This window comes from Uloborus diversus, chromosome 3 (genome assembly GCF_026930045.1).
Source record: "Uloborus diversus isolate 005 chromosome 3, Udiv.v.3.1, whole genome shotgun sequence".
Taxonomy (NCBI): domain Eukaryota; kingdom Metazoa; phylum Arthropoda; class Arachnida; order Araneae; family Uloboridae; genus Uloborus; species Uloborus diversus.
The window spans coordinates 178,298,372-178,323,169 of record NC_072733.1 but is presented as its reverse complement, the minus strand read 5'-3'; the positions used below and the strand labels follow the sequence as shown (position 1 = coordinate 178,323,169).

Genomic DNA, 24,798 nt, shown 5'->3' with positions numbered 1-24,798 from the left:
TTAAAGGGATGCATAAAATGCAGTTTTTCATTGCGGATCTACGAAGTAAGACCTAAGATAAACATGAAGCAGAAATGTGCACTACTCTCCTGGAGCGAAGAGAAGCTCATACGGGGCAACTCGGAGGCTACTACGGAGAAGCTCATAAGGTTGGAAAAGTATTATATTCAGCGATGAATCTTTCTTTTTTTTTGAAATATCTATGAACAAAAAAGATGTTCGGGTGTGACGTTAAAAAAGAAAAGCTTATGAGAAATCTTATGTAAGATATTCTAATTTGACACAATTTTTGGTTTGAGGGCCGCTGGAATTGGGAAATTATATATATCTTAAACGCGTGACTTCCACTGTTTATCATTAATGCTGTGAGACTTCATCTGAGGCACAGCAGTTACACATTTAGAGACACGTCATCTTTCAGCAGGATTCTACTCCGTGTCATGTCTCTAAATTGACTCGTAGATTTTAAACAGAAAGAGGAATTTCGGTACTAAACTGGTCAAGCAACTCTACCAATCTCAATACGATCAAGAATTTGTGGTACTGTCAAATCTAAAGCAAGTGGTTCAAGATCTGGTGTACGCCAACAAAATTGAGCTTGTTGCCGCATTGAAGAGGGTATGGAAATAGTGTCCGAAACGATTAATGTAAACAAGTGGTAGAATCCTTGTGTGAAAGGATTAAAGCATTTTAAATCCTGTAAAAAATGATGCATTCTAGTATTGATATTGTTTCTTTTGAAAGTGTTTTTTCCACTTTTAATTTGAATATTCTAATTTTTTGACTCAATGTAAACCTTCATCACTATTAACTTTTGGATTATTCTGTCTAAGATTATTTTACTCGAGTATATTTGAAATGGAAATTCACACTTTAAGGTCTAAGAAAGGTGACACGTTCATTTAAATACCTACTTTGCACTTACATTTGGTTTGAATAAACTTTTTTTCCAAAAAGTGAGAAGTATTCTATTATTTTGAATTTGGGTTGTATCTCTTAACTTAGTTGCTCACATAAAAGATCTCTCACTTTACCAAACAGTTCACCAAACAGAAAACATATTTCACTTGCAAATAAGTTAACAATTTTGAAAATCATTTGTACCCAAATAGTTCAAGAAGACAAAATAAAAATGCCATTTGTAAGACAATATGTCAACAAAGTTACTTTTACACAACATTGACATCAGTGATGTGGATTGGGTAAATACTTAGTCGGTAGGTAAATAATTTTTGGTTACTTACCAGGGTATTCACCCAAAAACTGGGCATTTTGGGGGAAAAAAGCAAAATGTGAATAAATGATATTTTTATCTAAATACCAAATAAATTGGGTATAATTGATATATACATATGTAGTATACAGTTTATATTATTTTTTATTGATAATTTTGATGAAATTATTTAAAAATAAAATTGTGACTCTGCCCTATTGCAGTCTAAAAAAATGTTGGTGGATCAATTCTTGCAGATTTTAAATCCGATGATGAAAGGAAATACGCTGAAACAATCCAACATATGTGAAGGTTTACCTTTTATTTATGAAGGACAGACGCAATTGAAATTAGACAGTGTTCAGCTGAAGATATTATAGGATTGTTCATCATAACATTGTGGGAAAATTAAGAGAGCTTGAGCTTACTAGTATGGCGGAGAAACAAGTGTTAACATTTTAAGTGAATCAGTTACCTCTACTGCAGGAGAAAGAATTTACGGTATTTTTAGTTATTCACAGTAAAAAAGTTTTAAAAAATCTGATAGAGTGGCTAGACTCAAAAATCTATGCTATAATTCGAAGCAGCTACATTACAAAAGGAGAGACAAAACAAAAGGAATAAGACCTAGAAATGAATGAAAGAGAATAGAGCAAATGTTTATAAGTGAAGAATTTCAAAGCCTAAATATAGATAACCCGTGCAATACAGATGAAAATTCAAAATCAAAGTCTGACCCTGAAATGTTTAAATGAACTCATTGTTTTCTGTTAAAGTTAGTAAAATTATGTAATATGTTTTATTCATTACTTTCAGAAAGATACAATGCAATTTTTCTTGCCTTTATTTTACGTGCTTCTTGAGTTTTTTTTAATGTTATTTTAAGAATATTTTAAATAGGTTTGTTCCTACAATGGTTTAAGAACTTTTGTAATAGCATTGCAATCCCCCTTCTTAATATCTTTTAGTCTGGTTTCTACTATCAATTCTCTTCATTCCTTATTTTAATGTCAAACTCAACATATTTTCCTTTTGAATTGACCACAACTCTTCTTATTTTTAAGTTGGCAATTATATTATTACTAAAAAGGGTATATATTTAAAACAAGTATTGCATGAAAAATGCATGATGTTATACAACATTTGTGTTTACCGATTTATTATTTTAGGTCTGTAAAATTAAAAATTTGTCATAGGATTCAAATGTTTTTTCTTTACAGGGATACATCTGCTACATTTTAATATTTGAAATCCATGACTTTCCCCAACTTTCCATGACTTCTGCTCGTAACTTTCCATGACTCACGAGAAGCAATTTTACCAGAAAAAAAAAAATTATTTTGCATAAGGATATCTAAATTAGTGTTTTGTGAAAATTCAATTGCAACCATCTGATCTATTCTTTGGACACATTTTTCTAAATATTAAAGTGAAATTAAAGTAACTAGCTCAGCTACTATTATAGCTAAATAACAATTAATGCAACAATGACTAGTGATACACATAAAATAATAAAAGTTTTAAATTTATTATTTAGCCACCAAGGACGTACAGTTATAAATCTAAAATTTTTGAAAATATTTTTAGAATCCCAATAAATCATGCAAAATTTTTCTACAGGTAATTACATGTAAACAAACTTAATTACATGTAAGTAAGCATAGATGAAGTACCAAAAACATAGGTTGACAAGGGAATGCAAATAAATTTAGAAACGCATACATAAAAAGCCAACAGTGATAATTGAAATTCAAAACAAATCTGAAGTTATTTGAAAAAAATGATAATAAATGCTATGGGATTTAATTTCATTAACTACAGCAGAAAACAAGAACATTGTGAAAATAATTGCCATAACTCAACTAAATAATAATTTGTTAATGAACCAATAAGAAATTCACATTCCAATTTTTCACAAAACGATATTTAAAAAAAAAAACACTAGAATTTTCCATTTAAAGTTTTGAGTGGAATCGAGTAAATTATATTGGAGTTCAAATAAAGCAGAAAAGTCTTACCCAGGAAGAGGGCCACCATTATCTAAGTCATACACTTGGTATGGATTTAGAAGTTTGCGAAAGGAACAAATTAATTCTAGACCTTGACAGCCACCACTTTTTACATTGACAAATACTAAAAGAGGCTGCAAGAAAAAAATGTGCTCTAAACATAGCTATTGCAATGAAAAAGTAAGAAATTGCAACCAAAATATTGAAACATTTAAATATGTTTATAAAATATGGACAGGTCATCAGTGAATGTAATAAAAGAAGGCGTGCAAAATAAAGTACACTAACAGAGGAGGAAAAGAATCATTCCATATGTTGAAAGATCAGTTCGACTTACAATAAAAAAATAAATAAAAAGAAAAAAAAAATTAAGGGGAAAAATCAGAATATAATGATTTGTAAAAACAAAAGAAAATTGAAAAACTAATTTAAAGTTTAAAAAAATCATACATGAGATCTTTACAGCAAGAACAGATTTAACTTCAAAGAGATAGCAATAATGAAAAAAAATCAACCAATTGTTTAAAAAAACGTATCAAATACAGTAGTACTTCCACATAGCAGACAGTCAATGGATTCAAAGTTTTGCTCGTTACTGGGAGGTGTCCGCTATTAGGGAGGACTACACTGAAAATTTTGCTTTTTGAGCTTAAAAGCAATTGATTTAACAAGAAAACTACAATAGTAATTAAAAGTGTACTATTCTCATTGTGCTCTATAAAATGTATCATAGTTGTATATCACTTACAATATTTGATTTTCAAAATGTATCTAATCATTTTGTTTTGCATAAAAACAAAGATAATGTTCATTAGGTAGGAACTAGTTGTTGTTTTGTGCCAGCTAGGCTGGCAATATGGGGTGTGCTGTTTCACTTTGCCAACTGTACTGTAACTTGGTGTGAAGTTCGACTTTCACAGTAGACACATGCCATAGGATAGGCAACCATTCACAGCACAGCACATTCACACAAAGAAAGGACAAGGACAGGAGAGAGAAAGTACATCCATGCCCAAGCCGGGCCACTGAAGACTCCTCCTTAGATTTAGGCACCCTTTTTCGATTTTACTTTCTTTTTTATTTCACTTTGAATTGTATTTTTCTGCTTTAAATTTGAGAAATTTGAACAGAAAGCGAAAAAAAAAATTAACATTTAGAAATAGTCTGCAGTCTTTAAAAATCTGCAATGTGCGTTGCGCTGTTTCTGCTACTGGGCCTAAGGTCTTATAGTGGAGGAGCCAACGCATCTGCCATTTTGGAGCAAATTTGATCCAGTGTTTCACAGCGATAGCCTTGCTGCTGATGTTTACATTTCTTTTGCATACATTAAATTCAGTCAAATGGGTGTTTGTTCGGATGTTAATGACTAGCAGACAGGAAGCGATGCCAAGTTTCCAAAATTTTGCTAATGTTTACTTTTGCTCTGTGGCTCTTTAATGCATTAATTTTGAAAAAACTATTGTGAAGTTGAAATTAGATTTTTTTTTATTATTCAATCCTTATTCCTCAGAAAAGATGTTTACACGAAATTTTGATATTGCCTTTTTTGTCTTCAAAATCCTAGAACATTAAAGGATGATTTCCACATGCATGCTATTATAATTATTGCCTTCCCAGTCATTCTGGGATGAAATCAAGAAATATATTAAAGTTTATTAGAGTGTTCTCAACCTCCCCCTCCCCCCTTTTCTCACCTAATCATGCCAGACCCATCAATTTAAGGTTTTCTGGGGCTTTATGATTACTTGGAGGTAATTAACATTAAAAATTTACATTTAGCATTAATAAATTTAAATCATTTTTTTTATTTGCATGATAAAAAAAAATCTGAGATGATTTTACTGGAAAAAAAAGAGCAGTTGATTCGATAAAAAGATTTTTTCATACAAATACTATGTTTTACAAACCCTACTTAATGCCTAACTGCTTGAATCTTTTGTAAAAAGGGATCTTGGATTGCTTATTTTTTTCATTGATCGCTGTTCAACATTCGCTCCTTTATCAATTTTTTTCTACAAACGATACAATAAATCATCTAAACGATTTACAATCCTCTATTTGGAAATGTTTTGTCAGAAGCAAATTGAAAAGGTTTTATACTTTATCTTTTTTTATTGTTTAAATTCATTTATTTGCCGTTTCGACTGTATTCAATGTCCAAGATGCATATTAGTTTAAAATGGGTACTTTTACTAGCGTAAATTAAGTAATTAAATTATTGTTTTCTTTAGAAAAAATCAGTCACGCTAACCCTGTAAGCAATTTTGTCTTTGAACGTACGCACAATGTGAGAAAGAAAAGTGACGCAAAAATCTCCTGTTTGGCTAATGATTGCCAATAAAGGTAGCTTTCCCTGTTGTGCACTTGCTCCAATATGCCGGATGTGTTGGTCTCTACAGTCATAGGGGTTCTAACTGGGCCCAGGGCAAAGGCAGAACTACATGCAATATATTGACAGCCCAGACTCATCAGTCTGGAACAGATAATAACTGAGCTGAGGCAGATATCTAATTGAAGCTTTGTTACCACTCTCAACTTCAATGACATGATGCCTGCCTTCAGCTCGATTATTGTCAACTCCAAACTGACGAGTCCATAACAATGATGAAACTGCTGTTTCTAGACGGCATAAATGATATTTCTGTATATTGCATGTAAACAGATTTTAGTTCCGAAAAACAGAAGAAATTGAAAAAAAAAACCAGGAGGGGGGAGGGGGTGTAGCAGTAATTTATACACTGAAAATATTTTGAGACTAATCTATTGATTTAAAAAAAAAAAAAACCTTGAATTGAAAGGGTTGATAATGTTTTTAAAGGACACTTTTACTGCAAGAAAATAAATACAACCAAAAGAAATATTAAAAATAAATGCTTCACATATGAAGCTTGGACTGTGACCTTTGTACTAGCCCCTATTTTAGAGTGATTTATGAATCATTAACAAATGTTTCAAAATAAAATCATTTTTTTAAAGCAACCTGCTAGAAAACATGAAACATTAAAGAGAATGGTACAGCAAGCATAAAACAGTTAAATGAGCAGGACTCATACTGTATACGCATTCAAAAACTCAATAATAATTGCGTTATGCAAACTCACCCTTGTTCCTTCAGGTATCATTTCAGGAATAATATTGGGAAGTAGAAGAACTAACAAATTCTTTTCCTCATAACTTGTTTCACGCAGCATATAAAAGGCTTTAACAGCGATGTCAGCATTATCATAGGTAATGATCAAAGAACCATACTCATAATATATGGGACCAATTTGACGGAATTTATAAGCTAGAAAGAAGATGAAGATTAGAAATAAATAAGTTCTTTACGTTCTTTTAACATGTAAATGTATCACTGAAAACAATGCATGTACCCAAATGAATGTTGAATGAACAATAAATGGTTACCATGAAATAGGATTAACTTTTACAAATTAAACACAAAATTATTTTACCTGTTCTGCTTTGCAAACTAAGACTTCATTTATACCAGGGGTGCCTAACCTGTGGGTTACCAGTCCAAATGGGGTAGTGAAGAATTTCTTGTGGTTTTCCAAACAAGTAATATTACATAGTTTTAAAACCATCATATTAAAAATTAGTATACTTTTAATTTTTCCATTTTATCAATGTTAAGTGCAGTTAATTTTGGTAATGAAACAAGGTTCCTACTCTATGAGAGCCAAGGTGCCTCCATCTGGTGGAAACAGGGCATCAAAAACACTACTGTGTCATGCATCAGCACCTTAATGGTGACACACAAAAGACTGATGCATTGTTGGGGAGCGCACCAGGTCTGGTTATGGCCCAGATGCCTCGATGTGGGTCTCTTATACAGCCCCGTTGGAAAGAAAAAAAAAGTTTCCTACTCTTACTGACAAAACAAATTTCAAGAGCTTTCAGGAGTCGAAAGCAAAATTTTCAAGAGTAATAACACTAGCCATATTTCACGAGATCATTAGTTTAAGTAATGTTAATTTTACTTTGCCTTTGAAGTTTTTTTTTTTTCAGAAAAGTGAAATGTATTATGTTTTTATGTATTAAAAATATGACAAATAGTAATTTTTTTTTCATGCATTTCAATCATAAAGAAAAAAAGCACTATAATTGGATTTAAAAAGCTTGGAAATAACAGCTCAAATTATACTACTCTCCCTCTCCCAAAAATGTGTGAACCCCTTCAAACATAAATCCTGGAAAAGAGTCACTCTCACTCAAATTTGAATTAGTCCCCTAAATGTTCATGCAGTTCATTAAATAGAAAAAAAAAGGTAAAGAAAATTCATGCACATAAGTGCATTATAAACTGTAATACCTTGAGATAAGATATTACCTATTATACCTATTAACAAGTCCTAACAGGGTTTGTGTTTATGCATTATAGTGGCCTCCTTACAAAAATTCCTCAGAAAGGAACGCAACTTCCATGTAAAATCGGGTCAAAGAAAAGAACCGAACAAATTCCAGGAAAACGCTGAAGATCTATTTAGCTATTGTGCTTTTATGCCTTAATGATCAGAGGAATCAAAATGGGAAAAAAAAGGACAAAATCCCTTTATTAGCTATTCAAACACACTCCTATTTTGACAAGTCATTCTAGTTTTACTGATAGGAGAGAAAAGACTAAACTTAAGTTTACAACAAATAAAATACATAATCAGACAAAAAATAGGATAGTTAATTAAAGTACTGAATAATTAAATTACTAGATATATTGCTGCCAAAATTTTAGGATAAGGTACAAATACTGAAAAAATTCCAGAATTTGATTTTTGCACCTTTTTTGGATTTTTTTCCAAAAGTTTTACCCTTTAAAATTCCCTGATTTCTGTAATTTATCAATGTCCTTATATAATTCTTTAGACAAATTTTATTTCCTAAAATCTTCATTAAGTTACGAAACTGCTGAAAATTAATGATAGTTTTTATGAGTCTCTTGAATCAACACGGAAGGAAATGACTTGAAATTTTGAGTCGAATGAGAGCAGAAAAATTAGAAGGCTACAAGTTCTCAACCACACAATTGAGGGTTAAAAATAATGTTAAACACATAATTAAAAATGTCCAAACAGGAAATTCAGGGAGTAAAGAAAAACGAGAGAGCATTATAGAAGCGGACACAACCGGGTTTTGAAATGTGTGAAAAATCAGGAGTGATGCTTAAAAGCATAAGAAATGGCTGAGGTGCATAAATGTTGCACCTAATCTGTACCAGCGGTTGGAAGTAGCGCGTTACAAGTAGTGACGTTACTGTAGTAGATACATTTTTTAGTAGTTTGTAGTGTAGCGCACTACTTTTAAAAAAAGTAGAGTAGCGAGTAGTTCGATACAAAAAAAAGGAGTTTGTAGCAATTTTTAAAAACTACTTTTAAATAAAGTTTCAAAAAAAATCTAACGAATATGACTGGTGCATGTCTTATGCGAGTAAAACTTACACCAATCAGATTTGTATGGCTCTGAAAAGTACAAGCTGACCTCAGACACATTACTTTGACACCATACGTTCTACCTGTTTCACGCCACTAGTTTGTTTGACATTGAAACTTCCACATTTCACCAATATTTGTCTTGAATAGATCATGGCTTAGAAAGAAAATAATAAGCGATAATTGCCAATTTAGTATGGCATTTGTGTTTTCTGGCAGCAGAGAATGTCCCCTGGATGAACATTTTAGATGTCAATGAGATTATTGTGTCAATATCCAACTAATAAGGAAGCTACTGTAAATGTTTTAGAAGAGGATGATATTGAACTGCCCAGGCCGGCTAACAATAAATATTAAAGTGTTATAGAAATGTAGGATAACGGAAATTTTTTTGTTTCATTTAAACTTTGCTCGTTAAGAAAAAAGCTTTCGGTATTAAAGTCATCTCTATATACAGTCAAATCTCAGCTTACGCAAGGGATGCGTTACAAGACGTAGGCGGAAATTTCGGGTTGTGGAAAAGGGTATCTATATGATTTTTTAATGAATATACCATTATTTTAGACAGTTGAAAACACACCTCAAACTATTTTAGCCAATTTCTTAAATTTATATTCTCAAATTTAAGCATAGAGAACTGAAATTTTACTGTACTTAAAAAAAAGCTGAGTTTTTGAATAAATATACTGTTAGAATGCACAAAATCAATGAGAGAGAATGGCAGAAAGTGAAACAGTACGGTACATATAGTATGTAGCAATAAAAGAAAAAGCAGCACAATAGTACCGTACAGTAGATACAGTAATTTTATTCTATGCACCTTTTAGTTCAAGCATATCTAAAATCCTTACATTTCTATAGTTGTCCTTTCTATATTTCCTTCCATTTTCAAACTTTAGATAAACAGTCCGCTTATGTGAAAGTATGTTTCATCAACTTCATATTTAGAATGAAAAAGATGTGGAGTGTACATTATTAACGATACAATGTTTTGACTAGTTCGGTTAGGGGAACTTCTGTTTTCTGTGATACTAAAGGGGAAGTCCATCCACAAGACTAATATTTAGTACCCAATAAAGAAGGTGATACATATAAGCCCTGCGATTCTGATCCTTAAATTTTCGTGTTGCAGGAGAGGAATTCGTGTCAGATCCAAAATTTGTTGTTGCCCGAGTCCACTGTTTTTTAAAATTGCACATTGAAGTAAAGTAAGCATTTTTAGTTATGTTTCACATTTTGGATAATTAGTGATATTTGATTATAAATACTAGTACCGTTTGGGATATTTTTTCTATTTCTTTATTTTTTCTCTTTTACTGATTAAAAGTCAATTACTAAATATTGTAAGTTTTTGAAGTTATTTGGTAAACTTGAAAAATGCTTTTACTTCATTTTACCAGTGGCGTAAGAAAGAGATGGTGTCCAGGTCCGGACCCCTAGCTTGAAGTTCAAAATCATTTAATTATTTCCTACAAAATATAAGTTCCTATAAAACTAACTCCTAGTATGAAAATTAAAGTTTTTCACTTTTGTCTAAAAGATGTTTTCTATCATCTAAATCAGTTTTATGTCTATGGAAAATTTAAATTAAATTATGACAGCATCTATCTACATTTTCAAGTAACCAAGTTGCACTTTTTAAATTAAATATCCACTGTCAGGAAATTATTAAAAATTTGAAGGTTGAATTCTTTCATCTTTTAAAACCTTTCTTGCAGCAAATATTTGTAAAAACAGAAAAAAATATTTAGATTCACTTCTTGGCTCAATGAAGTAAAAAAAATAAATAAATAAATATCTTTGTTTTATTCCATGTTCAAACGAGCCAATTTATTAATTTAAACCATTTTTTATTTTAAAAATTAAATCCTTAAACAGTGTGTATGTGTATGCTTTTATTTATTTATTTTTTAAAAAGTTTGTAGTTGCTACATTTTGAAAAAAGTAGTTGTAGTTAACTACATTTGTACTAAAGTAATTGTAGTTCGCTACAAAAAAATGTAGTTTTTCCAACTACTGATCTGTACAATATGATAACTATGCATTTTCTTGAACTCAAAATTCATGAGCAGTTGTCAGTTTCTATGATTTCTGAACCTTTTTTGCTGAAAATCATGACTTTCCATGACCATTTTTGATCATAGTCAAAATTTATGACTTTCCAGGTGCGTGAACACCCTATATGAAAGTAACCCAACTCAATTGGAGAGAATAACCCTTTCCTTTTACAAACAAAACAGAGGCAAACACTGTGAAAGCTTGAGTTCAACTTATCAGAGCATCACTATAGTACCTTGGTAAGTTTGTTCATCATAGCACTAATAATTACATGACTAAGCACAGAGATTATACGGATCCACCTAGTTTGTATACAAGATCTTTGTTGGTGTTCCATTGAAATTAATTTTCAGGGTTCTTTGCATTAAATGATAGGTAACAATACGAAAAACACTTATTCAAAACTGATTTAAACACACTTAAAGCAACATAAGCAATAGTTCCTAACCCATGAGTTAGGAACCACAAGTCCAGACTATCTATACTGAAGGGGAAATTTTGAGAAGAAATTTGAATTTGGAATTCAAGAAGTCTGTAGTTTTACAAAAATCAAACAATAAACTTATTCTAAATTATCTTTTTCTTCAGCAATAGTTCTTAGTGTTTTTATTCAAATATTTGCTTTTAGAATGTCATACTTCCTCTTTTCCCACTTTAAATTTTTCTCTTACCAATAACTGAATGCCCTTTCCCAACATTTTCAGAACTGCAAAATCCCCCAATGCATCATCCTCCTTGTTAAATACTTTAAAATTTCCTTGCATTACTTTGCAAAAAGATCACACAAACAAAAAGTAGCATACTTACGCTTTCCTAGTTTATCTACAAGAATTTTTTCATATTGCCGCTGTGATAAATTTGGAGGAAGATTACCAACAAAAAGAGCTACATTTGAACTCGAAACATTTTCCTTTTTCTGAAGATAAAATCGTGTCAACTCTTTTTGTCTAACTGATTCCTGAAAGAGAAAGTTGTTGTATACAATAACTATTTACATGAAAAAACGTCAAGAAACATTGATAAAGCAGAGTTACCAGTACGAAGAGTAAGGGTAAAGATTTATATGACCTATTCCAAACAGATTTCTTACTCTATAAGATCACTTCATATACTACAATATAGGATGCTAATAGTGAATGAATACACACCATTTAATTAACAGCATCATTTGTTTCAAAATAAGATTTTAAAAGTGTTTTCCTAGCTGAATTAGCGAAAATTATTTCCTTCTACCAAATTCTAAAAAGGAAACAACTAGAAATGTTTGCATTTGTCCACTAAATAGATATTTTCATTTACTGGGATGAGGCTTTTTTTTAATTTGCCCCCCCCCCAAAAAAAAAGAAAAAAAAAACTAATACAAAGCATAAGTTATTTCAGCTTTTTTCTCCGTCAGCACACATACCAATGAAAATTCTTTGATGTCATGTACTAAAACCCAGGGTCGTCTGAAGAGGGGGGCAAACGGGCTATCGCCCCAGGCACCAAAATGTGAAGGGGTGCCATAAACTAAGCTTTTACTACATTTCAAATTATTTTTTGTATTATTCTTTTTTTTTAATAGTTTTTAAAATCTAATACATTAGAGATTTCAGATTACATGTTTAACTATCTAATAATTGATATAAAAATGTTCGATAATTTTCCAAAAATCGCCCACCATTCTGTGTGTGGGAAGGGGTCAGAAAATATTCGCCCCGAGCTCCGTCCTCTCTTGGAACAGCCCTGCTAAAGTCTACAATTTTTAATGATATTAATTCTGCACAATGAAATTATGCTTAATGTTTATCCTATGGTCAGGTTACCTTATTTAAAAAAAAAAAGATAGGTGGTAGAACTTTAAATAAAAGAGACATACTATATACTCATACATATTTTATATATATATATATATATATATATATATGCACACATATAGCTGCTTGTATATATACAATGGAACTTCAATGAGCCTAAAAGTTTGATAAGAAAATGTGATGGTCTATTACTGTCTAAATGGATGTACAGTAGGATGGAACGAAAAAAAGTTTTGATTTTCAATTTGCCGTAGTGCAGAAAAGTTGCCTTTTCATGCAAAAAAGATGTAAAAAAAAAATATGAAAAATATTGAAGCACGTCTTGAGGTGCCGCAAAGAGCATAAAGTTTTGAAAAATTGCAATTTTTGCTACATTTTAAATTTTTAAAATTTTTTTTCAAATTTATCTTTATGCTTCAAATGCTGTCGAAAAGCAATTTTTATGCTCAACAGGTCGCACAATAACTGTTTTTTGTTGTTCGGATTATGTCTTGAGGTGCCGCAAGAGCAAAGTAAGTTTCGCAAAACCGCACTTTTTGCCTAATGCACTGGCATCTGGGAGCTTGTGTCATTGCAGCAGCGGATGTTTAAATGGGGCGGGGCTGGTCAGCAGTAATCTGTGTGAGTGGGGCCAAGCTCTGATCAAGTGTCAATTTCTTTGTCGAGTTAAGTTAGTGGGTAACGTAAAATTTCGTTAGTAATGAACTGCTGCGTGTAATGAAATGCTACTGTTTTATTAGACACGGCCTAAAAAGTGCGGCTGGAAAAGATCTTTCTGTAAGTGAAATATATACGACTTTTTAGTTTCCAGAATAGATTACATTTGATCAAGAGCTTCTTTGAGACAACAGGAATAGAAGCCTAAAGGATTCTTAGATGGTAAAACAAAAGAATCAAACGACTTTAAAGACAAAATAGGTCAACAGCTGGAAACCTGTTCTAATCTTCCTGTGGTTTCTTCCTTACCTATTGAAAATAACCTTCTTTTTGAGAACATACAGGACATAAGTACCGATCACAAATATGTATTGGATATGTGTGTCACTATATCAAGTGGACTTGCTCACTAGATTTATCTTAAAGGAACCTGGGAAAACATCCCCACTCCAGATGACTTACATTTGCAAACCGTATATTTCGATTGTACGTGGCAACTAAAAATCCGACTGAAAATCTCAAGACTCTGACTCAGTACATTGTCAAAGTGTAGTAAAGTATAGTTTCCTTTATATGGGTGTGGCAATTCGCTAAAATTGTTTGAAACAAATAATAATACTGAAATATATTTATAATAATAATAATTCATTCATACATTTTCAAGAAAGGATCCATTTCTTGTACGGATCAAGTGGGCAATGCGTATGCTCCTGTGTGGTTTAACATCAAGTTAAAACCTTCTCGTACTTATGTTTCTAAACATTCATTTGAAAGTATCTTACATTCACGATATCTTGCTCATGATTTTAAGAACATAATAGACCGGGTTATATAAAGAAATGGATATTTTGATGCAACAGAAAATCTCCATTTGGCTATGTTATGCAAAGAGCGTAGAAATGTAAGAGAACTTGGATTATGACGTGCGTTGAATGCAAGAACATAAAGTAGAGGCTGGGTTAAGAAGTTTAAAGTTCAACAAATAATTTTTGCTGCCAAAGATTACATCGATTTGATCTCATGGGGTGAAAACGAAATAACCGAACCCCCCTTGGTAAAACATTTGTCTAGTGAATCTCTCAAAGTGAAACTTGTAACCCCTAAGTGGCTCTTAAAAAGTATGGTTCAGTCTCAGGAGACGAAAAATCGACTCAAGAGTTATTAGGTACAAAAAAAAAACACTTTAATGTGTCAAAGAAGTAGACACAAACATCACACAGATTTAACCATTCATTTAAAATCATTAAGAATCCTTTAAATGGTAAAAATGGAATAGTTAATGTCTTTTAAAGTATACTAGTGATACCCGCACAGCTTTGCACGTTGTAGAAAAATTAAAAAGTCATTTGGTTTGCTTGTATATTTACAAATAATGTAAGAAGAATTTCTCGCCAATTGGCTTGCCCGTGTTACGGTTCCACGTCATGACAACTTGGTAATTTACTCGCCCATCTCATAATTTTGCTCGGGTAAATGTGATTAAAATTGGAATAGAAAAAGAACAAAATCAAATTTTCGAAAAATCGCTTCGAGGTGCACACCCTCCATGCTACAAACTAACTTTGTGCCAAATTTCATGAAAATCAGCCGAACGGTCTAGGCGCTATGCGCGTCACAGAGATTCAGACAAAGATCTAGATCTCCAGACAGACTTTCAGCTTTATTATTAGTAAAGATTATGATTTTTTTAAAACTGCATTTTGTAATTAGTATTTTTTTCCTAATGTAATGCTTAAAAAATGTATTTACAGTCATATTTTGTGCTGTTATATACAGTAGGAATGCATAAAAAGGAATTTCATTGTTAAATGGAATTTTCGGTTATTATTAAACTTTAAGCTCGTTGCGGCACCTAAAGATGTTGTAGTAAAGCAATGAAATTTCTTCTGCTTCTTTTTTAACTTAAATGACAACTTTTCCCCCCTACGGCAAATCAAAAAAATTGAAAAAAAAATTAAGGTCATTTTCGTTCCTCCCTAATGTACAGGTAGTGTTCTTCAGTTTTGCATTTTGTTAAGTCATATTTCGATCCACAATGTGAAAAAAAGTGTCATGCAAATTTAATTTGTAAGAAGAAGGGGCAAACAGGATACTTTATTATAACGTAAATCGACAAACTGCTAGTATAACACATGGTTTCTCAAAATACTTTCATTGGGAAAGAGCTACAAATAATTAGTTGCAGCACTCAAATTTGAGATTCTGATCAAGCGGCAAAATTAGTAGTAGCAGCTATTACAAGCTATGTTATAAATTTATTATAAAACGCTATTGCTTGCATTTGTAATTGCTGTTGTAAATGTAAGCTGTTTGTTTTCATATTTTTTGTATTCTAATTTATCTCAAACAAATTTATTTTTTGATTTTTTTAAAAATTGTTTTTATACTTTTAATTGATTTATTAAATAAATGTGAATTCAACTGGAAATTATTACCTCAAAAAAATGTTATGCTTCACCTAATTTAAAATCAAGAGAGTTGCAAAAAATTTTGGGGAGGGGGTGGGGTATTTCGCGCCATGGAGTTTGGAGGGGATGGGCAACCCTGCCGACCAGATTCTAAAGTTTCAACAACTGCTGCTGATGGCAACAATGTCACTAAAATTCTCATCAATTTAGTTTATTTCTCATTTAATATCACCCCCTAGAATCACCTCTAAAGGAAAAAAATCACATATAATGAAATTCCAGAGAAATATATTAAAAATAAAAAGACCATTAACAGCTACGTACTGTTTCTTCCATCCCAACAACATACCAGTGCAAGGTCACCGTCAAGGATACAGCTCATAAAGTTAGCCAAAAAATTATAAACTTAAATTGACCCCCCTCTCTGCTCTGTTCTATGCTTATGTAACAAGCATCAAATTGCTCTGACTGGCAAAAACAAGCATTCCGTCTCTCACCTTTAAGTTGTGGTCTTGGGAAAGAAGAAAGGGGGGAAAAGGAGATAAGAGCAGTTCTGGAAACCCTACGCTTTATTATTTTCAGAAAAGAAGATACCACTTTATCCACTACTAGGGGCCCCTCCCGAGCAACAAAGTTAGGAACAAGAAAGTTAGTTCCAGTTGAAAAATTATCTGTCTTAAATAAATATTATGCAGACTTTTTTGTTTTAACATATCACGCTATTCAAAATTTTTTGTTTTATTTTCATGAGGTTTTGAAACAAAATGATTCACTTTATTTCCTAATCAAGAGAGACCAACCTTTATTTTTCTTATGAACAATATAATCTTCCCATACATAATGTTGTACGTTTGACTTTCAGTTTCGATCATGGTCCAAGAAATTTTCATTGGATATTGCATTTACTTATATCGGAAATGGAAATGTGCAAGGACCATGGGATTTTGAGAAATATTCCTGACTGGCCTGCTGCCAGTCTAGTAAGAATAATACGGTAAATCATATTAGTCCATATTGATTTTAGTTACAGTCCAGTTTCATTGCATACATAAGACAAATTAAAGTTTTGCGACGATATTATTGGAACACCACCTTTAATTTTAATACAATGAATATGGGCTCTTAAAAGTGTTCGTAAGATAGAGATTGTACAGAGTTCCTAAAAGGAGATGAATTTAAACAAGCTTAAAGTGTATCTGCATGCGTTTATCAAGGGAACTAGAGGAATAGTTTGGTAAGAATCACCGGCAAATGCGAAAATGACACCTCTCTGAATGTTGTCTTAACCTTTTAGTTCTTTTAGAATGTACGGCTTCTCTATTCAAACAGTGGCTCTTCAAACATCTGTAAAAAATTACAGGACAGATCTTTTGAAGACTCTTTCCAAGTGTCCCATTTTTTTTTTCATGAAACATACGGAGTCTTTCTGGAGGGAGACATTCAAAGTAGTTTAAATTTAGAGTAATCAGTTTTTAGCAGGGCTGAGGAGTCAGACTGATTTTGGGGTAAAGGAGTCTGAGTCGTTCGAAACCATGTCGACTATGGGTCTTTTTATTTTTTTAATTTTCACAGACTCTCCAAGCATTTTTCAAAAATCTGACTACCTATTAATTTGATTACATGCTACTAATAAGAAAATGCTTGTCGTTGTGGCAGCCAGCTGGCTTGATTGTTTATCGAGCTTTCTGTAACAGCTACCTACGCCGTCTCCTAGTTAGCTTATTTTTTAAATTTAAGCGATAGCAACTGTCAGAAAACAGTTTTGTTGCCTAACATTTCCTAAGTAATCTCTTTCAAATAAAAAATAACGTATTTTTTACTTTGACCTCAATTATAAAATAGTAAAAGGAATGTATGAATCGCTTGAGCAAGTCAGAAAACTTCAGAGGATGCTTGGTAAATTCAAATAAGTGTTGGTTTGGCCCGAAAGCGCAAAACCAAAAGATCCAATAAAATATGTTTTTTTTTTTTTAAATCTAAAGACTATCTCAGAAAGCTTGGTTATCATTAAAATCTTCAAAATAAAATCAGTACATGATTTCTTGGTTACAACACTCAATAATTGTAGTTAATCCTAAAATCTTCTTACTAAGGTTAATTCTTAAGCTGCCAATAAAACTAAAATTAAAAATTGAGCCAGGAAATGCAGCTATAGTAAAAGCTATTTGTCGTCACATTTTCGGCAAAATTTGCTCCAGACGTACATGTACCCGACTTCTACCTGCAATATAGTGCAATATTTTCATTGAAATTTTTAAGATGAAAGTTAAGATTTAGGGGGATATTAATGGGAAAATTCTTCAGAATTAAAGTATTTCAATTTTTATAAACTCTGAGATTAAGTTGAGGTGGTACCCACCAGATGTGTGTCACCCGGGAGGGGGGAGGATCGCCCCCTGTCAAGAAAAGTTTTTTGACTAAGGAAAAAAAACCTTAAGTTACAATATTTGCTAGTTAAATATTAAAGGGGAGCAAATTAATCCAATTCATTTTTTTTAAATGGGATTTTTATGTAATCTCACTTTAGAAATTGCAACTATTGGATAATTCGATTTTCAAATTGAATTTCTCACGTTGTATACATCTTGGGTTTACAATAAAATACAAGGTGAAAATTTCATAAAAAGGAATTAATATTTCAATCTCTGTTTAGGGGGACCCTAACGAAGGGGGAATTGGAAAAAATAAATCAATAATAAAAAAAGCCAGAGTCGGATGTTTCAAAATCCAGGTGTCAGAGTCGGCAATCTTTCTTCCGACTCTGCAGTCCTGGTTTTTAGACTACTAAGTAAAATTGCTGCAATTAAGTGAAAAAAAAACTACACACACATCCTCAGTCTGCCTGTTGATTTTGGTTTAATTTATTAAACTTTTTTCAGTTCCACCGGGTATGACGATAAACATTAATTTGCGCTCTGGTATCACAGGCGAGTCGCTGATAGGTTACTAATCTGATTGCATGATTGGAAACGTACTCATTCAGTAGGTTGCAATCATGTATCAATCTTGTCCGGAACATATCAACATACAAAAAATGCTCTCTTTCTCTCTCTCTCTTTGTAATTAAAGTATAGATTGTACAGTGCGGGTTTATACCTTTCATACAAAGAAATTTTTTTATTTGGTGCAGTGATTCCGAAGATTACCGAGAACATATAAACATACAAAATAAACCCTCTCTTTAAAATAAAGGAAAAATAAAAAACCTCAAAGGGTAGCTCAAAATGCATGCAAAATTAAATTTTAGAAACAGATATTAATATTGTTAATCTGCATTACTTGAACTCAAAAACTAATTTGTTTGAAGCGAATCCCAGTTACAATTCGTTTGAATAAATTTTGATGCATTAAAATTCTGCGACTCTAAATGGTTTGCAATGTCCAAGGTTAACAGAATGATGTATAGGGGAGAGTCGGTAAATGCCCTACGGCTGGTAATGCCATACACTTATTTCTGAAAAATGCCGATAGGTAGCAGCACAGTATCGATCACGCCTAGTTGTCTACTGAACCATAAAAGTTTTGTTGTCACCGCGAAGAAATTCACTGGAATACTGCGGAAATATTTGCGATTTAAGATGAGTTCACCTTCGGAAATTTTATTTTAACTACGTTTGCCAGCTGCTAGAAACCACCCAATTCCATTTTATTTGTGTCTTGGAATTTTTTTTTTGATAGTTTAAAGGATTCATTTAACGGTTAAGTGGTAGATGAAATCAATAACTGCTTCATTTAAACGTGGTTAGGCTTAAGAAAAAAAAGGGTCAGGTTGGTAATTCCATACATTATGTACGGCATTATCCACCAGTCTATGGTATTTGCCTTCGGGTATGTTTTATCTGAAAATCTTAGATTTAAGCTTTTTAAGAAATTCCAAAATTTTATTTTTCCCTTTTTTAAAACTAAAGAGTGTTATTACACAAAGAGTTATTAGATTTCATGCTATATTTTAAACATACCCCACGAACAAGGTTTATTGTATTGTCTGCGTATGCTAATGAGCACATTTATTTCCCTGTCAACTACTGTCGATTATGCCGCCACATGTTAGAAAATAAAAGTAATTATTTATTTTTATTAATTTTAAAAGAAGTTTTAATTTATTTTTATTAATTTAGCACGGAAAAAATTAATCATTTATTCAATTTGTCCTAATTATTCTAAAACATTTAGCCTAATCTGATTATTCTGCTATGACTTTTCTTTCAGATAAGGAAATATAGGAGAAAGACGAATAAAGCCTCGTGGACTTCAAGTCAACTTACAGAAGTGATACAAGCAAGTGAGAATAAAGAGATGACAATGAGAGAAGCAGCAAAGAAATATGGAATCCCCGTAAAGACTTTAAGCGACAGATTTAAAACCAAAAATGTCAAAGCGCCTTGTCTTGGACGGAAAACAATTCTTAGCGAAAAGTGTGAAGTGGAACTTGAGTCATATTATGGAGAAGCAGAACGTTTTTTGTGGTGTTACTCAACTGAAATTACTCGTCTGGCATTTGAAATAGCAGAGAAGAATAATATTAAGCATTTGTTTAATCGAAAAAAGAAGTTGGCTGGGAAAGCTTGGCTGTTCCTGCAAAGAAAACTATTGATCAGGTCACCTGAAGCGACTAGCCTTCCTCACAGTGAACAACTATCAGGAGAAGCTGCCCACAGTGCCCAAACATCAGGAGAATCTGTCTACAGTGTCCAGCTATCCGGAGAACGACCAGTCATAGATAAGTGTCCAAAAGAATTGGATCTTTCACCCCTAAACCTGCCTTGAGCGTTGCCATCATTAACAGGAAAAGACGTGCTCAATCTGAGTTTCACGCCTATAAAAAACAAGCTTTTGGATAAGCAGAAACCAAAGAAGGGAATAACAACCACAAAACGAAAGTTAAATGTCGATAAAGCTGAAAAGAAAAGTAAAATCACTTTTACGTCTGGAAAGAAAGGAACCAAAAAAAAAAAAAGAAGGAAAAATCTAGAGACCTCCCAAATGAAGATTTCGATTGCTTAGTTTCTGGAGTGTCATACGTCCAGCCGCCGTCGGAAGATTGGATCGAATGCCATAAATGCAGAGGATGGTGTCATGACAGATGCACCGACGGCTTGGGTACGGCAAAAGGATTATACGAGTGCAACAGTTGCCGAAAATAATTTTCCATTTGTGCTTTTTAAGAATAAACATTTTGTTTAGTTCACTACTGACTTGTCGTCATTTCATTTCGTGGGTATTTTACTGTACGGTATTTCCCGACATGTCGCATAATGCCGTACATGCGACATTTTCACTTTTTAATTAAAAAAAAGGCTATTTGGAGCCAACTTCAAATGTAATTCATGTCAACAAATATTAGAGGTGAATATGAGATCAATACAGCCCCTATTGCTCGAATATTAACAAAGATGACATTTAAAAAATGTGTATGGCATTTACAGACTCTCCCTTACCATCTACTCTGCAGCCTCAAGCTTTTGGTGTTTCTTACGCCACCAAAGTGCTTTTTATTTCACTTGCTTCTATTGCTTAGCATTCAGTTCCAAGGAAACCTTTAACTATATTGTCATTGCAAGTGCAGGACAATCAGTGCTTGCATTTATGTATATAAGAATCGATCAGTACGAAATATAAGCTGGTAGTGAAGACAAACTATTGGTTTAAAAAATTAGGATAATTACATATATGCATAATTTATAGCCTATGTCACTCAGTAAGAATGCACCTTTCATATATGGAAATAATTTTTTGATTAGCTGCAATGGTTCTCGAGATTACCTCAAGCATATAAACATACAAAAATTCATCCTCTCTCTTTATAATATTAGTATAGATATAGATATAAAGCGAAAATGCCAGAATATTAAACATTTGACTCAGTATCTCAAAATTTATTTGGCAAGTTATCTCTAATTTTAGTCTAACACTGGGAATCTCAAATTTTAGTAAACAGCAAATGGTCATTTCGATGTAAACTGAGCTGTTATATGAGTTTCTAGCTTATAAGTGAGCTTTGGAAAACCATTAATTGATCGATATACTTAAAAGATTATTTGAAAAAAAAAAATTTATTGATCCTGTCATGAAAAGGAGCAGCTTCTTCTCACACCAAGAAAATATTTTACTGGTAATACTTAGAGATGAAAGCAACTGACCCTAAGAAGAATAATGGAAGCTAGAGAACTAACAAAATCATTAGTCTGTGAGAAAATTTGTTATTTCAGCCCTCAACTTTGATGAAAATGACAATGAAAACCTTGTTAACTGGCAAGAAATTGAAATATATTAGCCCACCTATTACAAAAAATACTGTAGATTCTGAAATTTTAAATGCAATATTGGAGCAGGAATGCAGGCTTAATATTTCCATTCATCACTTTCCATGCCATACTCAAGCAACAGAGTTAAAATAGTAACAGAATCAGCAAGTAAAGTACTTTCAGTATGAAATCAGGGTTCTCTGTTTAATTTACCCATAGTTTTTCTGTTTGAATCTGTATAGATCTCTCTCTTCCTTTTATTTTAATTTTATTTTACTAAACAGTGATTTATGTATTTACAAAATGTTCTTTACTGAAATAATTCAAAAAATATGTATTTTTTTTCAAGGTTCTTACTTGTAGTATTTATCTGAAATCAAAATATAACATGTTATAACGGTTATGTGTTTTAGAATGTGACAAGTCTCAGATTCAAAATTTTGCATAAGTCTAACCCAAAAAAAACCTTGGTAAAATACTAGGTATATTTCATCATTTCTGTTTTAGTTTAAAGAACGTGTTTAATGGCATTTTTTCTGCTAGTGATCGATTCAAAAAGTTGCAAAAACTAATTTCTTCATGATGAAAAAAATCTTTCTTTTTTGTGCCTGTGTTGCGAACGCCATGCGGAGCAACATACGAGTATAATATTTCATGTTAATTCATTTTTCATATTTCAAAGTATATAATATTCATTGCAAAAATACCTTTGTTCTCAAATGCTTTTGCTTATACACTTCACACACCACATTTTCTATATACTTTTAGACATTCCTTTATGCATGATGTGAATTAATTTCTTCATGTTCTAAAATATATATTTTAAGTAATTTACTTTTTGAACTTATATTCCAAAAGGAAGGAAAATATTGGTGTAGTATGTCTCATTGTAAACTCTTTTGTGAAAGGGAGTGAGTGGGATGTAAATAATCGGCTTTCTGTCACAGTCTTGTCCTGTGTAACCTTTTGAGAACTCTTTTCCTCGAAACTGATGTTTAAGTGGCAACAGCAAGGTCACGAGAGAGTTGTGTGGCTGTAGACATCTTCTGGCACTTGGCTAAAAGTAACAAATATTGGTGTCACTGGTTGTTGTGGCTCTTATGTGAATTTCCTGGACATCAGGTCACTGCCCTACTATGTTCAAATTGCTTTGACAAATTGGAAGGTGATATTTGGTGTTACATCCAGTTCTTTTGCAATCTGAGCTTGAGACTATCCTACCTCAAGCCTACTAATGACTCTCCAACTCATACCTTCATCAAAGTGATTATGCATACTCATTTCCACTAAAACTGTGGGGAAAAAACCCCAGCAAGATTGCTCTAAAAAGGCAATAGAAATCCCTACTGGATTGTAGAGCAAAATTAACGCAGCAGGAAGGCACAAACTTTTATACCTCTTGCGGATGTAGGACCGACCTCATGCATACATAAATTTATCTCAGCAACAACAGTGTCGCACTGGTACTATAAAGACCCTTTTTTTAGGAGATATGTGGGAAAACCTCTTTCAACTCTTATGTTTATCTGCCAATGTAGATAGAATATAAGTGCACGTCAAATATAAAAATTTGATTTAAATATAAAAATCACTTTTTCCTTGTGTTATCCTATTTCAGTGTAACAGCTGTAATGCTTGCATCATTTAGACTTAAAGTTTTAATATTAATTCTTCAAAAGCATTTGAAAGGTGAGGAGAAGGAGATTTTTTTTTATCAACTATTATGTTGATAAAGGATAAGAAATAAAGACAACTTATGAAAATTGAAATGGTGGACTGATTTGAGACAATAAATATGAAAACAGTAACATTAGCTCAATGCAGGAAACTGATTGCTTTAGTAATAAAGAGTTGGACAAAGAAAAATTTATGAGCACCAAACAACTTTTTAAATTATATTTTAAGCATACATACCCTAGCTATGTTTTTTAATAAGTCCCATGGTCCTTCTTGATTGTCCATAGCTCTTTCATGAACAGCTAAAAAAATTTAAGTGTTACATTTGAAAATATTTATGCATATAAATACATCAATAAAAGCATAATTTACATAATTACTAGTAGCCTGAGGTGGATTGGTGTATTGGTTTTATTTTGACAAAAAATTTTTTTAAACATAAGTTGCTCTCTCTACAGTGTTAAAATGACATTAACAGGACTGTATCCAGATACAACAAAAAAGGGCTTGGGAAGGTGATTAAAAAATGAACTACAGCATTATATACTTGAGATCTACTGCATCATTAAAAGAACTACCACATTAAGGACGTTCTTGCAGATTTTATTTTTGTCAGAAGTTAAATCCTAGTTAAATAATTACAAATTTAATTCTCTTACACTATGGAACTCAAAAATACATTTGAACCAAAACTCATATCTATTGCATTGCTGTTAGTAAATTAATGATTTAATAGCATTGGTATTCATTGATCCCTAATCAACCTCACAGATGAGATAGATTACAAATTATAGTAGAATTTGCTTAATTGGACCACAGGTTAACCCGTTCGGGACGGCAGTCCCCAGAAGATAGTGCTCCCTCAGGACGGCAGCTGTTACACACGGACTGTGCGCACAGGCCGGGGCAAATTTCTCCTACTAACCCTAATATGCAATTTCGGAAAGTACGCATACATAATGGATAAAATGTATACTTTAAGCAGAAATGAAACCATTTTTTAATATATGATAAAATACATCAAAATTTCAATCATAACAAGAAATTGGATGAAAATAATTGATATTTAACAATAAAAATGCAAAATATATTGTTTTTTACAATAACTAAAAGTACCAAAATTAAACAATATATTTTCTACAAAACAGGGAAAATATTTGCGTTTAATATTATGAAATACTTGAAGAATATTGTAACAATTAATATTTTAAAGCCCCATGAAAAATTTTAAAGCACAGATAAATGCGCATTGAGCATTTTACACTCATACGTATTTTATTCTGCTTTAAGCAAATTACACACCTCCGTCTAA

The 24,798-nt window shown here is 32.2% G+C and overlaps 1 protein-coding gene across 1 annotated transcript in view; it reads right to left on the bottom strand.

Annotated features, from left to right (window-relative positions):
* LOC129218400 (diacylglycerol kinase theta-like) overlaps window positions 1-24,798 on the bottom strand; it is a 112,066-nt gene that overhangs the window by 28,630 nt on the left and 58,638 nt on the right. The window contains exons 12-15 of the mRNA XM_054852651.1: window positions 23,724-23,788; window positions 11,511-11,661; window positions 6,324-6,508; window positions 3,232-3,356 (exon numbers count right to left, since the gene is read on the bottom strand). Of these exons, the coding sequence (XP_054708626.1) occupies window positions 3,232-3,356; window positions 6,324-6,508; window positions 11,511-11,661; window positions 23,724-23,788 (526 nt within the window). The remainder of the gene's footprint in view (window positions 1-3,231; window positions 3,357-6,323; window positions 6,509-11,510; window positions 11,662-23,723; window positions 23,789-24,798) is intronic.